A 16,546-nucleotide genomic window follows, 5' to 3' on the forward strand; every position below is an offset into this window, starting at 1 on the left:
AAATTCATAGCAATATGAGAGTTATTTATTGCTAAATCCTATCCTAAAGTAGATTTAACTAAATCATCCACATCCATTTCTCACATAGAAGGTAAAGGTACAATGATTAATCAAAATATTAACTTTATTCTCAAAATATTAAAACTGTAATCTCATATTTATAACATATTATTCTTGTATTGACTTGAATGTTGTAATTCTGACTTTATTATTGAAATATTTCAACTTAAATCTCACATCTATGACTTTATTATCGTATTTTTTTATTTTATTTAGTATTTTTTAACGTGGCACTAAAACGCTATAATTTCCAAAAGTCATCACTCAGAAATGCCTCGTATTCCATAATTAAAATGAGGTGCAAAGGCCTTTTCGTGCTGTCTATAAAAGTAAATGCGTTGCCTGACTGCATTTGTTATTTCTAGGAAGATTATTTAATTATAGACTCTCACAGATGCAGTTTGCTGACAAACGAACGAGAGAGTGACATGACGATTTGTACATCTTTGTCAAGATTAAACACTCAACAATCATCGTGCTACTTTGTGTTCCCATGTTACACTTGGAGTTATTTTGGATTTTGAGGTCTTCGTATAAAAAAGCTGACTGACAGTGACAGTTATTTTGAAGAGTTTTTGCTGAACCGAAGCATTTGCCTAGTTGTGAGTGCTGCCAAAAGAAACAAAACAGGACGTTCTAGGCCTTACTCTAAACCCATCAAATGTCAATGATAGAGAAGAGCAATAGAGACGTGGCCTGCTTCCCTTCATTTAATCATGGGAGTGCTGAGCGCTATGATTGCCCTCATTAACTTGAGCACAAACTGCTCTGATACTCACCATAAATCAGCCTTAGAATCAAATGACATCACAAACAAAAGCACGCCGTCTGACGCTTTGTCACTTATCTGTCATTATTGATCAAATGCTGCTAGAGAGAGTTGTTTTGCGATAGCTTTTTTTTTTACTGCAGCACTCTGATGCCAATCCAAGCCATTGTTGCATCATTACGGACCTGCACAACAATTTGCCATCCAGTTCGCTAGAATATGCGATTGCATTATTGTAAAGTGCCACTCTGAGCTTATTTGGAATTCGAGTCTGTGCAATGCAGCAATTCAAGCCCAAAGCACAATGTGTCTTGTGTTTAGATGTGCTTGAATGAGATTTTGGTATTTTGTTTGCCTTTTGTATTGAATGAAAAATTGATTCTGTCCCTTTCAGCAGCCCATAGCTGTTATTTTCCAACATTTTGCCATCACAGCGCACAATTCAAGCCAGAATGCATACAGTATTATGTAATTTTTCAGACAATCAACGAAGTGGCTGGTCTGTCATTACAGCAGAACTGTAAGTCAATAAGGCCACAGTCTTTCATTACAGAAGAGTTAATTGGTCAGGGACTGCATTGTCTCTCATTATACGAGGCCAGAGCTGGTCAGCCAATGCATTGTCTTTCATTAACTGAAGCCTGGTTACTGTAAATAAAGTGCATCGACTTAGTCTCTGCATTCCACAGCTTCCTGTCTTTGTCTGCAGGCCTGCATGATTTCAATAACGAGGACTGATTAGCCTGATTATGTGCTGATAGCACATGATTGAAATAATATCTGTCTGCATGGGGTATCTCGTTTTAAAATTATCTTCAAATTGATATGCTGCATGCCAGAATTATTGAACGATAAGCTCTCCATAATGTGTAGTCGCATAGTATGACATTCACCTTTATTGATCTAATAATTAGCCATCAAATTTGTAAAGTAGTCTTGAGATGCTGTGCATTAGAGCTTTGTTAAATGTATCAAACATCTTTTGATGCACATAACTGTAAATGGTAAAGATACAGTATGTCTTCACAGTATGTATTCAGTATAGAATGTATACAATGTTATATACTGTATATATTAAGATATGAATTACATATGTAATACCTATTCAGGAGCTTTATCAAATATAAATACAAAGGGAATTAAATAGATGAAATATCCATTGTTATTTTTTATATTTATTACCCCTTGTTGATTTTAGGTAAATCTACTATTATTTACATTTTTAAATGCACCGTTTATACAGTAGGTATTCAATATATAATGTATACAATGTAGTGTGTCTGTATTATGTACTGTGTATACACACACACACACACACACACACATATATGTGTGTGTGTGTGTGTGTGTGTGTGTGTGTGTGTGTGTGTGTGTGTAAAACAGGGTCATTAAATTAAAAAAAATCCAATGTTTTTTTTAATTTTTATATTTCTATAATTAAGTTTTCATATGTTAGTTTTAATTATTTTTTTATTTTTCCATGTCAGTTTTGGATAAAGCTCCTAAATAGGTATTATTTACATTTTTAAATATGCAGTAGTTACGGTATGTATTCAGCATATGAATAATATAGTGTGTATATATTATATGCTGAATTTATACTGTATATCAACATTTCAATTATTAGCAATATTAATTTAATGTCTTTACATGATACCGTTTCATTTAGATTATACCGATAGCTTTATCCAAAGTTATAAATTGCAGATAAAATGTTTTTATATCTTATTTTTAAAATATAAAACATTTTTAAAATATAAAACATAATTGTTTTTTATGTTTTTATATTTATTTATTGCTCCTTGTCAATTTTATATAAAGCTCCTAAATAGATTTTTTTTTAATATACCATTAATAATTATATTTTTAAAAAGTATATATTTGTCTTTCATGTCTTTTATATTTCATTATATTTTATATAATTTCTTGCTGGCCTAAATGAATAAGAATTGCCCGTTTTGATTTCATGGTGACTTTAAATTGATCAAAGTTGAATATATATAATTATATATATATATATATATATATATATATATATAATATTTTGGATAAATTATTTTTATCTAATTATATTTTATTATTATATTTAACTATTTAAATCTGAGCTTTGTGATACACGGATACAGATGCAGTCTGTTTGTGCAGGAACTATTGATCATGCTGTGTGAGGGTGTGAGTCGGTGGGGGGAGATTCACAATTATAACCTCACATAAAGAGCCAAAATGTCTGCTCAGGGTTTGTCCTGAGGGAAATTCCAAGTGTCAGGCCTCATGCTAATCAGCTTTTATTAATTCAGCTGTTGGTTTGAGGGCCAAACGGGTTCGTGTGATCACGCACAGTGAAGAATTAAGCTGTAATGTGCGAGTCCGAAAGATTATTTATCAGCATGGCTGTGCACTAGGGAGGCAGGGCCTGTGGGACAGGGGTCATTAGTGGATCGCCCAGAGGATGAACGGACTCTTGAGGGCACACAATGCCATTTTAACAAGTCACTGCTTACTTATTCATGCCTGCCTCAAACCGTTGTAAGCATGAAGCTTAAACAGGACGTTAACAACCCTTCCACAGGCTATTGGACAGCAGGAAAAATGGGAAACATGGATAAGTATCATAATGACAAACCAACAATAGGTTGTGTCAGGTTATATATGTGTGTGTGTGTATGTATGTGTGTGTATGTATATATATATATATATATATATATATATATCAAAAGTGACAGTAAAGACATTTTTAATGCTACAAAAGATTTCCATTTCAAATAAATGCGGTTCTTTTGAACCTTCGATTCATCAAAGATTTTTCCACAAAAATATGCAGCACAACTGTTTTAGTCATTGATAATAATAAGAATTATTTCTTGAGCCCCAAATCAGCATATTAGAATGATTTCTGAAGTATTATGTAATGGATGCTCAAAATTCAGCTTTGCATCAAATGAATAAATTAGATTTTAAAATATATTAAACTAGAAAGCAGTTATTTTAAATTGGAATAATATTTTGCAATATTACAGTTCTTACTGTAACTCTGATCAAATAAATGCTCGTTAAATGCAAAACAATGCTTGTTTCAAAAACTGTAATAAAATAAATAAATTAAAAAAAACAGCAAACTTTTCAGCAGTAGTGTATACTGTGCACATTATGAGAATTTTATACACAGAAAAAGCATGACCTACTATATTTTTACCAAAATATTCAGTATGCACATAGCAAATCACAGTATGCATAGTATCCTGCAATGCAGTGTGCTTGACTTGCAGTGTGACGAATGAACTGGAAGTAATATCAACCACAATTTTTAACATCTCCCTCTCAAGTGCCAAAGATATTTTTTAACAAAACTGGGCTACAAATACCCATATTTCTGACATGTTAGCTGGGCACCACTCATGCAATTTAATAAGGGCATGTGACAACAATATCTCACACTATCTTAAAGCATTTACAGCTGCATGCTGTTTCACATCTATTATTTGCTTAAAATATAGACAGTATATTCTGCCTAGTATGCAGTAAATGCTTCACTAGTACTCGATTTTCCATAAAACCCTCATAGTTTTTCTTTTGCAGATGTGTGCTGATTGTGGTGCTAGGCTACAGACAGGCATGATGGGATGTGACAGGCATGCCGGAGAAAATGCGCTGTGCTCGGTGGCGTCTGATTAGTGGTGAGACTACGGATAAGTCTCATCAGGGAATGGGCACTGAGTGTTGCTCACTGTGTTAAGCTCTCGTGTCCTAATTGAATACCGAGCACTGTGACTCTTGCCAAAGACGCAGAGCTTTTCGAGAAACTGGGTCTCATTTGATCCTCTCAGTGTCATAACCACAATGCACCTCTGCCTAACTGGGAAGGGAACAGCTCAGATATGCCCTTATCACCTGATCCCACCGGTGATGGCTGAGAGAGCTTTGTGCAGCACAGAAAATCCTGTCTTGTTCTTGTCTTATATAAGTGTAATGTGTCGACAACTGTTTAGATTGTTGCGGACACCTGCTTAGGAGACTGAATTCTCAGAAGAGTGCTTGTAGAGTGTGCAATAATGACTCAGACACTATCTCTCAAAACACAGTCATACATCTGCTGCAGATCATTGATCCAACACCAGGGCATCAGCAGAAATCACGGCCAGCTGTAGACACACACACACGCCCATGTCCTTTACGGAGATTCTGCTGACAGCAGTAGTACAGCACCACCCACATTGATCCTTCATCTCTCTCACATTACAGAGCTTATGACCAGATTGTGTTTTTGATGCTGGTGGGATCATATGTTATGATGGTGTATGCCATCCATATGCATCCTAAAACAGCATGGGAACTCATACTGGTCTCTTAATCCATGCTAAACACATGGAGCTCATACAGGTCAGAAGCAATTTGATGCTTCTTAAATAATACAGTTTGAACTCATTTTAAGCATCAATTAAATTCTGCGGTATCATTTACGAATCATTCTTTGGAGACTTAGACTTGTTTGGGGACAAAAAGTGAACAAAAATGTTTTTGGTATGTTTTTTACCACTTTTTACCACAAATATTGTTCATGGTTTCTTTCTATTTTGTAATTATTGTGAAAAATACAACATTGTGAATATACAGTATAATGATATAACTAGCAGAATGCATTTCCGTATTAAAAATGTGCTAAACATTTAATTTTAGTCTTTTTTAAATTCTGAAATGAATCACATATTTTTAAATTGGTAAATTTGATTTGAAACTAGAATTTGGATTAAAATAAATTTTAACTCACAAACCTCCCTAGTGAAAAATAAATATACTAAAATGTATTTGAAATACATTTATTTAATGCTAAGTATACTACAAATACATTTACATATTTATGTACTTAATACAAATACCCTGCAATTGTACTTTTAGTATACTAAACTGGTATACTCAAAGTCTGCTAAATTGGAAAAACTAATTTTTTGAAGTCCAACTAAAGATATACTTAAGTATGTAGTGTATATATGTAGTATATTTGATTGCGCTAAAGTGGAACTTTTGCAAGTATACTTCAGGTATATTTTTAATATCTTGCGTTTAAAGACAGATATTATTCAAAGATCATACAATCCTCATCAATAGTGACATTAACACACATTTTAGGCTTAATATTAAGAAATGTGCTTTGTGCACAAGTAGTACACCAAATAAAGTTGAATTATAATTTATATCAGTAAGTATCGAGCGATATGTCAGTAAATATGTCAATAGATTTGAACTGTAATTAGTATGAAATAAATGTTTTTTTATATATATATATTACTTTTTACTAGGACTACTTATAACTTTAATTAAAAATAACCTAATAACTAGCCTAATAACTAATAATAAATTCAGATCTCTTTGGTCTTCTTGTAATATTTTTTCCCTCACCACCTGATTTTCAGCAATAATTTGGGGTGGGGGAGTCTTAAAGTTTTAAGGTTTATAGTTTTTACTGACAGACAGGTAGAATAATTAAATGTAGGGGGAAATACGGTACTTAATTTCCCATGAAGCCATTACCTGTTGAATTTCTCAGAATTGCAATTAAGTAAATAACACTTCCTGTCATTACATTCCAGACTGTGTTTTTTTTTCATGTAAAAGGAAAAGTGCATAGATGCTGTCGTTATTCACTTAAGATCTTCCCATCAGGCATAGGTCTGAAATCTTAAAACTTGATCTTGATCATCTAAAATTTTCAACTAGTAACAGTTAAAATGATCTGAATATATTAGATGGTATTACGAGTTTTTAAGTACAGTGCAAGTCTTCTTTTATCATGCTTTTTGTACATTTTCGAGATCTGTATGTAAATTATACTTTGAATGTAAATTAAGCCTATAGACTATAAACGACCTCTCACGGGGGCCACATGAGAACAAATCATTAGCCTGTTTACTCGTGGGCTTCTGAGGTCTTGATGTGCTCAGCTGAAACCGATTACAGATGCAGAGAAGGCAAAGCCGAGACATGAGAGAGGAAAAACAGGAAGTGAGGCAAAGAATATTACAAGACCTCACTGAACTATACAATGTCCATTATCCCACAATCAATACGGTATCACTGCGTATGAGTCATCTCCCCTGCTGCATATCCATAACCGTCTCAATCTGGAACACGTTCTGACTGGAGCTGCTGTGTGTCTGCTGGACTCCAAATAAAAACCCCTGCATCCGGCCCATCAGATGCATTTGCTGTTTTCCAGGTCATCCAGTCATTCTGGATGGTTCAGAATCAAATGTGGGACTTCAAAAACAGAGTGATCAAACATGGGCAGATGGGGAAAGAAAGGAGGAAACAGACCAGAAGCTGCACAGTAGACACAAACACAGCCTTTTCCTTTGAGTTTTATTGTGTGTTCTAAAGCCAGCATGATTTGTGTGCCATTTATGTCAGTTTTATATGCAAAAACAACTCTAAATATAGTTGAATTATCTGATAAGGTATGAAAACATTGATGTATTTGTCTAAGGATTCAGAATCAGACAGCAACATTTGCTCGACCGATGAGTTTGGGTGAAACTTTGTTATCTGACAAATGAGAGTCAAGGGAAAGCATTTATAATTTAAACTAAGGTTTCAAGCAGTTAAAGTATATCTCTAGAAATTCTGCTCATCAATAAAGACTTCTTAATGTTTTGTCTCCCTCAGGACTTTCTGACAGATCTGATGATGTCTGAGGTGGATCGGTGCGGAGACAATGAGCATCTCATATTCCGTGAGAACACACTGGCTACTAAAGCTATAGAGGAGTACCTGAAACTAGTGGGACAGAAGTACCTTCAGGATGCTTTAGGTAAAAAAAAACAAAAAAACATACTGACTTTGTGCAAATGTCTCTGAAAATTGTCATTCAAATCAAAGCAGTGCAATACTTTCTTTACAATTTCTGCAGACCATCAAATATGCTTGTGAGAATATATAATCAATAATTTACTGCTTTTTTTGTGTGTAGTCTGTGTTTTTGAAGTTCTGTTCAATTATTTAAGATATCAAGTCGAATATGGGAGCAAAATCGAGTGAGGAGGGAAAGCTTAAGGCTTGGTTTCCCTCAAAAGAGTTTGTTTGATGCTGGGAAAATACTTTCAAAAGTTTATCTGTGAGAAAGTGATGCAGTTTACATGCAGCATATTTTCATATTACGAAATGTTGCAATTCATTTTTGTGCCTTACGAAATTAAACCAAATCTTTCTTTCAATTTTCAGTTGATTCAAGTGATGTAATTGAAATGTCTAAACATTTACTGCAAACTCTTCAAAGATGGTGTTTATTTTGAACTGTAAAATAATCAGCTTTTATAAGGCATCTCATCTGATGAGTACATTTTTAAAATATGTTTGCAAAGGTGATATTAAGTCCTAATAATAATAATTCCTTTGTTGAACTTTTGCAACTGTAATATATAAGCAGCAGTACAGTACTGCAGCAGGCCACACGCTGTCTGTGCTAAATGAGGTTTTCCGCACTGTTTACTTTCTTCGTCCCAGGTGAGTTCATCAAAGCCCTGTATGAGTCAGACGAGAACTGCGAGGTGGATCCGTCTAAGTGCTCCTCCAGTGACCTGCATGAGCACCAGAGCAACCTCAAGATGTGCTGTGAGCTGGCTTTCTGCAAGATCATCAATTCTTACTGGTAATGCCAGTACATTTATGTAAATGTAAATTTGTGGGAATTTTCTTTTTATTGGAAACATCCCTAGTGAAAAATAAATATAAAAAAATTTGAATTACATTTATTTCATGCCAAGTACACTACAAATACATTTACATATTTATGTATTTAATAAAATTACCCTGCAATTGTACTTTTGGTATACTAAACTGGTATACTTAAGGTCTTCTAAACTGGAACAACTAATTTTGTACTTAATGCACTTTAATTGTGCAGAAGTAGTGCTGAAGTCCAACTAAAGATAGACTTAAGTATATTTGATTGTGCTAAAGTGGAACTATTGCAAGTATACTTTAGGTACACTTTAAATGTCTTGCGTTTAAAGACCGATATTATTCAAAGATCATACAATCCTCAGCTATAGTGATGTTAAAACACATTTTAATGTGTTAAAACACAGGTTTAATATTAAGAAATGTGCATTGTGTACATGTAGTACTCCAAATAAAGTTGAATTATAATTTTTGAATCAGTAAGTTTCCAGCAATATTTGAACTATACGTATATATATGTGTATGCATGTATACGTGTGTGTGTGTGTATTCTTAAACAGTCTTTATTTTATATACAATAGAAATGTATTCATATTAAAATTATTATTCAATTTAAATTAAAAAATTACATTAAAATTTATAGTGTATTATATGTAATATATGAAGATAGACAGATAGATAGACAGACAGACAGACCTGTATATATTAATATTAATAATAGGCACTGTTTAGGTCATGGTTTGAATCTCAGGCAGTCAAGGAACTGATAAAATATATATTCCTTGAATGCAATGTAAGTCATTTTGTATGATAAGCATGTATCAAATGCATAAATGTAAATACTTACTAAAAACATGCAAGAATATTATGACTTACAAAGGGTTTTCGGCTGCTTTTCAATTATTTCTAGGCAGATCCTGAATTAGCAATTTTGTAATTTCTCCAAAAAGCCCATGATGCCTGGCATAGTAAGATTAATAAAAAGTGAGAGGTCTCCATCTGTCCTCATAGAGACTGTGCTGTTCCTCAATCATCACCTACAAATCTGCAAAAGCATGCTGAGATATGAAATTACTCCCTCCTGCAATGGCCTAGTTCAAGATATTCTATCAGGGGAATGTAATTTTTCATCCTTTGAGGAGTATTTTAAACAGAATCTTGATAAGTTGTGTCTAACTCTGCCAGGGTTTTGTTATGCACCATTTTTTATGTCTCCCTGTCTTAAAAAGAGCAACTTAAAAACGGCAGATTGTGGTGAGCTAGAGGCCGCAGCAGGGGACGTCCTTACGGCGGTGATGTGAAAATTGAAGGCAGGCGTAACGGTTAAAGGGTGTAGCAGTGAAAGTGTTGTGGGAGAAGATGTCGTCCCGTGTTGTTAACACTTAATTAAATGCACACGGTGATTGTGATTCGATGTGGGAATGCAGAACTGAGTGGGAGTGTTGTTGTTTTTGGGCCCGTTTGTTACTAAACAGTTACTCAGCAGTGCTAGACAAGATTTCAGCTCACTGGTTTAAACTCATCATTTACTCACCCTCATATTGATCCAGACCTGTATACTGAGATTTTTAGCTGAAATAAAAATGCAGTGTTCGCTCTGATATTTTCTGGTCAGTTCATTTTGTTGTGTTTTCACTCCAGCGTGTTTCCTCGGGAGCTCAAGGAAGTGTTTGCATCCTGGAGGCAGGAGTGCAGCAACCGAGGACGACCGGACATCAGCGAACGCCTGATCAGCGCATCTCTTTTCCTGCGCTTCCTGTGTCCTGCGATCATGTCACCCTCACTCTTCAGCCTCATGCAGGAATATCCAGACGACCGCACTGCCCGAACACTTACACTTATCGCCAAAGTGACACAAAACCTCGCCAACTTCACCAAGTGAGTGTATTTGTTCATGCAAATAAAGGATAGGATATATATACACTGCTGCTCAAAAGTTTGGGTTCAGTAAGATTTTTAATATTTTTTTAAGGGAGTCTCTTCTTCTCATCAAGGCTGTATTTATTCGATCAAAAATATAGTGAAAACAGTAATATTGTGAAATCTTATTACAATTTCTAATATTGGTTTCCTATTTTAATATACTTTAAAATAGAATTTATTTCTGTGATGCAGCGCTGAATTTTCAGCATCATTACTCCAGTCTTCATTACTCCATTATCGTTCTAATATGCTGATTTATTATGAGTGTTGAAACTGTTGGGCTGCTTCATATTGTTTTTTGGAACATGTGATACTTTTTTCTTTGATTCTTTGATGAATACAAAGTTAAAAAGAACAGCATTTGTTCAAAATAGAAATCTTTTCTAACAATATCAGTCTTTACTATGACTTTACTATTTTTATTCATTTAACACATCCCTTCTGAATAAAAGTTCTTAAAAGTATTAAGTTCTTAAAAAAAAGAAAGAAAAATGTACTGACCCCAAACTTTTGAATAGCATTGTATATCGTAACACAAAATATATTTTTTAAATAAATGCTGTTCTTTTTAACTTTTTATTAATCAGAGAATCCTAAAAAATATCACAGGTCCCAAAAAAAATATGAAGCAGCGCAACGGTTTACAACATTGATTATAAATCAGCATATTACAATGATTTCTGAAGGATCATGTGACACTGAAGACTGGAGTAATGATGCTGAAAATTCCGCTTTGATCACAGAAATAAATTATATTTTAAAGTAAATTAAAATAGAAAATTGTTATTTTAAATTGCAATAATATTTCACAAAATAACATTCTTTTTCTGTATTTTTGATCAAATAAATGTAGCCTTGATGAGCAGAAGAAACTTATTTAAAATACATTAAAAATCTTACTGATCCCAAACATTTGAGCGGCAGTGTATGTATGTATATGTATGTGTATATATATATATATATATATATATATATACATACAGTGGGGCAAAAAAGTATTTAGTCAACCACCAATTGTGCAAGTTCTCCCACTTAAAAAGATGAGAGAGGCCTGTAATTTTCATCATAGGTATACCTCAACTATGAGAGACAAAATGAGAAAAAAAATTCCAGAAAATCACATTGTAGGATTTTTAAAGAATTAATTGGTAAATTCCTTGGTAAAATAAGTATTTGGTCACCTACAAACAAGCAAGATTTCTGGCTCTCACAGACCTGTAACTTCTTCTTTAAGAGGCTCCTCTGTCCTCCACTGGTTACCTGTATTAATGGCATCTGTTTGAACTTGTTATCAGTATAAAAGACACCTGTCCACAACCTCAAACAGTCCAACTCCAAACTCCACCATGGCCAAGACCAAAGAGCTGTCAAAGGACACCAGAAACAAAATTGTAGACCTGCACCAGGCTGGGAAGACTGAATCTGCAATAGGTAAGCAGCTTGGTGTGAAGAAATCAACTGTGGGAGCAATTATTAGAAAATAGAAGACATACAAGACCACTGATAATCTCCCTCGATCTGGGGCTCCACACAAGATCTCACCCCGTGGGGTCAAAATGAATGGGGCCATGTAACGTGAGATTTTGAGTGAAAACCTCCTTCCATCAGCAAGGGCATTGAAGATGAAACGTGGCTGGGTCTTTCAGCATGACAATGATCCCAAACACACCGCCCGGGCAACGAAGGAGTGGCTTCGTAAGAAGCATTTCAAGGTCCTGGAGTGGCCTAGCCAGTCTCCAGATCTCAACCCCATCGAAAATCTTTGGAGGGAGTTGAAAGTGCAAGGAGATCTGCATGCAACAGTGTGTGAAAACCTTGTGAAGACTTACAGAAAACGTTTGACCTCTGTCATTGCCAACAAAGGGTATATAACAAAGTATTGAGATGAAATTTTGTTATTGACCAAATACTTATTTTCCACCATAATTTGCAAATAAATTCTTTAAAAATCCTACAATGTGATTTTCTGGATTTTTTTTTTCTCATTTTGTCTCTCATAGTTGAGGTATACCTATGATGAAAATTACAGGCCTCTCTCATCTTTTTAAGTGGGAGAACTTGCACAATTGGTGGCTGACTAAATACTTTTTTGCCCCACTGTATATATATATATATATACACTGTATATATATGATCCTAGACCACAAAACCAGTCATAAGTAGCACAGGTATTTGTAGAAATAGCCAACAATACATTGTATGGGTCAAATTTACGATTTTTCTGTTATGCCAAAAATACTTTATTAAGTAAAGATCATATTCCATGAAGATGTTGTGTTAATCTCCTACCGTAAATATATCAAAACTTAATTTTTGATTAGTAATATGCATTGCTAAGGATTTCATTTGGACAACTTTAAAGGCAATTTTCTCAATATTTAGATTTTTTTGCACCCTCAGATTCCAGATTTTCGAATCTCGGCCAAATCAGAATCAGAGCGTTTATTGCCAAGTATGCTTGCGCATACAAGGAATTTGTTTTAGTGTCATAAGCTTCCAGTTTACAGAGACAACAACGACACACAGACAATAAAAATAAGATGAGAATAAAAAATACACACAAATAAAAATAATTTTAAACATAGATGATTGTAATCCAACTATCCAAATATAATAATATTCAACTATCCTCAAATATAATATCCAAATATTGTCCTATCCAACCATACATCAATGGTAAGCTTATTTATTCAGCTTTCAGATGATGTATAAATCTCAATTTCCAAAAATTGACCCTTATGATTGGTTTTGTGGTCCAGGGTCACTATATACTGTATATATTTATCATCAAAAAGTTACATCATTAAGCTATAACATATGATATGATACTGAAATGACAATGAAATTTGATGTTGATCATGAGTTTTAATGCATTATACTTCTGTGGTTGCAGTTATGTAAACATACTGATAAATTGTTGTGGATGGTACATTTTCATCAGAGTAAACTGTATTTACTGTGTTTTATGTTGTAGGTTTGGCAGTAAGGAGGAGTACATGTCCTTCATGAATCAATTCTTGGAGCATGAATGGACCAACATGCAGCGCTTCCTGCTGGAGATCTCCAACCCGGAGACCATCTCAAACACAGCAGGCTTCGAGGGTTATGTTGACCTGGGCCGTGAACTCTCCACTCTCCATTCTCTCCTGTCAGAAGCCGTTTCACAACTCGATCAGGTGAATTTCTGTGATTGAACAAATATCATTTACTTACTTACTGTCACATCTCATTGTAATTTGACATCAAAAATAGTAGATTCTGAAAAATTACAAAGAGCTCAATTTAGTATATCAAGAGATTATCTGAAGAGAATGGATTTTTATTACAGATAAAATACAGACAATACTGGCTCTAAAATCTGACTGGATGAGACACAATCAAAGCTAGTGATCTCAAATGTGAAATAACTGATATTTGCATTTACATTTATGCATTAAGCAGACACTTTTATCCAAAGCGACTTGGATAAAAGCAATACATCAAACAGCCAACAACCGTTGAAGTACACAATGCCAGATTTATTTGACAATATATGCACACCAAGTTATCAGAAGCCACAAAATAGTTAGTTTTAAAATTCAGATTGCTGTTAGGCTGAATTGTGCACCATCAATAGAAATGTACGGACTTACACCAACATATGGTCATTATTATTCACTTTCCACCTGTGTTGAACCTAACAGCACCCATTTAACATATTTAAATCACTGTAAAGCACAGCCTCTCTTCTCTGCTTCAGACTGTACTGGAATAACATGATAATATTTATTTTAAATGTCTTTTCTATAGTAATATATTGCTTGTACTCAACAGAGTGAGTTTACAATGCTCTATCAAGTATGAATCCAGTCATTCACAGTTTTGCATTGTGTTGTAGAGTACTATCACTAAGCTGGGTCCTTTAGCACGGATCCTGCGGGATGTGAATTCGGCCCTGACAAACCCCACCGGAGCCCCCATGTCGTCTCCCACCGAGCGTGTGGGCTCCCCCACTCTACCCAGCAGCAGCCTGTCTACCGGTCTGCAGAAAATGGTCATGGACAGTGAGATCACAGGGTAAGTCAAGGAAAAAATTGTCTTACATAACCTGAAAATTTTCAGTTTCAGCCTAGTCTAGATTGCCGATTATTGTCCTTCCAAAAGTAATAAGAAATATCTAATTTAACTGGAAAGCTAAAATACAGTCTTGTTTTGCATTACTTATGCTTCTATCTGAGGAACCGATAAACTGAAAACTTTAAAGGGTTCATATGACGTTGCTAAAAAGAACATTATTTTGTTTATTTGGTGTAATGCAATGTGTTTATGCGGTTTAAGGTTCAAAAACACACATACTGTACATTATTGTTGCTCCTCTATGCCCCGCCTTTCTGAAACACGCCGATTTCTACAAAGCTCATCGTTCTGAGAAGCGAGGCGTACTCTGATTGGCCAGTTATCCAGTGCGTTGTGATTGGCCGAATACCTCAAGCGTGAGACGGAAATGTTACGCCCCTTACCGTATTGTGATGGCGTGTCCCAGCGCAACGACACAAAAACAATAAAAACCATTACAAACGAGGCATTTGTTGCATCCAGTGGGGACATAATTACTTATTATAATGACTTGCACTGTCTTTTTACGCGTCGCGTTGCATCGCGCCGCGTAAATATTACCATGTCTGCATATGTGATCGGAGAAACGACAAACAACAAACAACAAGCATTACTCTACGCAGCTCAAAACTCGCGTTTGAATCATCAGTGGCAAATTCTTTAAACATACTTACAGGCTGTGAGTCAGAAACGCCAGACTGTCCTTGCGAAGTTGGAATTGCCCCACTTTACAGAAACAGTCTTCAGGAAGATTTCAAGTTCAGGAAATAGTCCTCCGTAAAATGCGATGCGCACACTCGAATATTTGGGTTGAACTGTTCTGGAACAGTGTTGTAAATACAACTTAACCACTGATTTCTAGTTGTGTCCTCTTTTGGAAGCCCAAACAAAGTAGTTTCACTTTCACAACAAAACACAGCGTCTCCAGGACATGGCGCTGGTGGTAGCAACAATACTACAGCGAGAATAAAAGTCCTGCCCTCTTTTATTGCATATACATTTGGGCAGTGTTATGCAAATCTTCCCACAAAGTGACGTAGACATGTGGGGGCGTGTTTGAATGAGCGGTTTTAGGGGGGTGTGGTCGAGTCTTAACTTTTATAAAGAATATCTCTTTGGTTTTGAGACTTTAGTCTTTGCAACTTCAGGGATCTTATCTATGCACAAACAGCTTGTAACACTCCAAAGAGAAAGGAAAACTTGAAATCGCATCATATGACCCCTTTAAAAAATCTCCAAAGAATTCTAGTTCTGTAGGCTCTGGGATGTGATCTATGTGAGTTGATGGCTATTTACTGTGGTAGTCTGTGAAATGAGGGAAATACTTTTAAAGCACTCATATATTTAGGTGGGAGTCTTAAAAACGACACTGTGAAATGCAAATTAAGCAGAGAGGGAAAACTGCAAGCTAGTGAAATCTTTATCATTCTGTTGTGGAATATGGTAAAAATGAAGGTGTAAAATGTGTCCCAAGTAAGTCTCTTATAAAATGCCACATCTTTTCTTGCTGCTCGACTGATCACCCAGTGCTTTCAAAGAAGATTACTTGCATCTGATAATATCTTCACGTTTTAATAGTTAATTTTCAGATCTTTTACTACGTATTTACTATCTAACTATCTGTGTGGTGTTGATTTTCTCAACTGGCAGAGCACAGTAATAGCAACGTCAGGGTCATAGGTTCAGTTCTCTTAGAAAAACACATACTGTTGGAATGCACAGTCAGTCATTTTGAATCAAAGCATCTGTCGAATGCATGAATGTACAGTACTGTTTAAAAGTTTTGGGTCTTTATGATTTTTTATGTTTTTCAAAGAGGTCTCTTATGCTCGGCAAAAATATAGTAAAACAGTAATATTGTGGAATATGAATTCTAAGAAAAGTTCCTATTGTAAAACATTTTAAAATGTTTATTCCTGTGATGCAAAGCTGAATTTTCAGCATCATTACTCCAGTCTTCAATGTCACATGATGCTTCAGAAATCATTCTAATACGCTGATGTGGTGCTCAAGAAACAATTCGTATTA

At 35.0% G+C, this 16,546-nt stretch overlaps 1 protein-coding gene across 10 annotated transcripts in view; it reads left to right on the forward strand.

The window, feature by feature from the left end:
- Nucleotides 1–16,546, forward strand: part of dab2ipa (DAB2 interacting protein a) — a 105,809-nt gene that overhangs the window by 76,660 nt on the left and 12,603 nt on the right. For all 10 annotated transcript variants that reach the window (XM_058784537.1, XM_058784535.1, XM_058784536.1 and 7 more), the window contains 5 exons: nt 7,487–7,631; nt 8,324–8,468; nt 10,142–10,378; nt 13,398–13,599; nt 14,301–14,479. In XM_058784537.1, the coding sequence (XP_058640520.1) occupies nt 7,487–7,631; nt 8,324–8,468; nt 10,142–10,378; nt 13,398–13,599; nt 14,301–14,479 (908 nt within the window). The remainder of the gene's footprint in view (nt 1–7,486; nt 7,632–8,323; nt 8,469–10,141; nt 10,379–13,397; nt 13,600–14,300; nt 14,480–16,546) is intronic.

Source organism: Onychostoma macrolepis, chromosome 08 (genome assembly GCF_012432095.1).
Source record: "Onychostoma macrolepis isolate SWU-2019 chromosome 08, ASM1243209v1, whole genome shotgun sequence".
NCBI classification, from domain to species: Eukaryota; Metazoa; Chordata; class Actinopteri; order Cypriniformes; family Cyprinidae; genus Onychostoma; species Onychostoma macrolepis.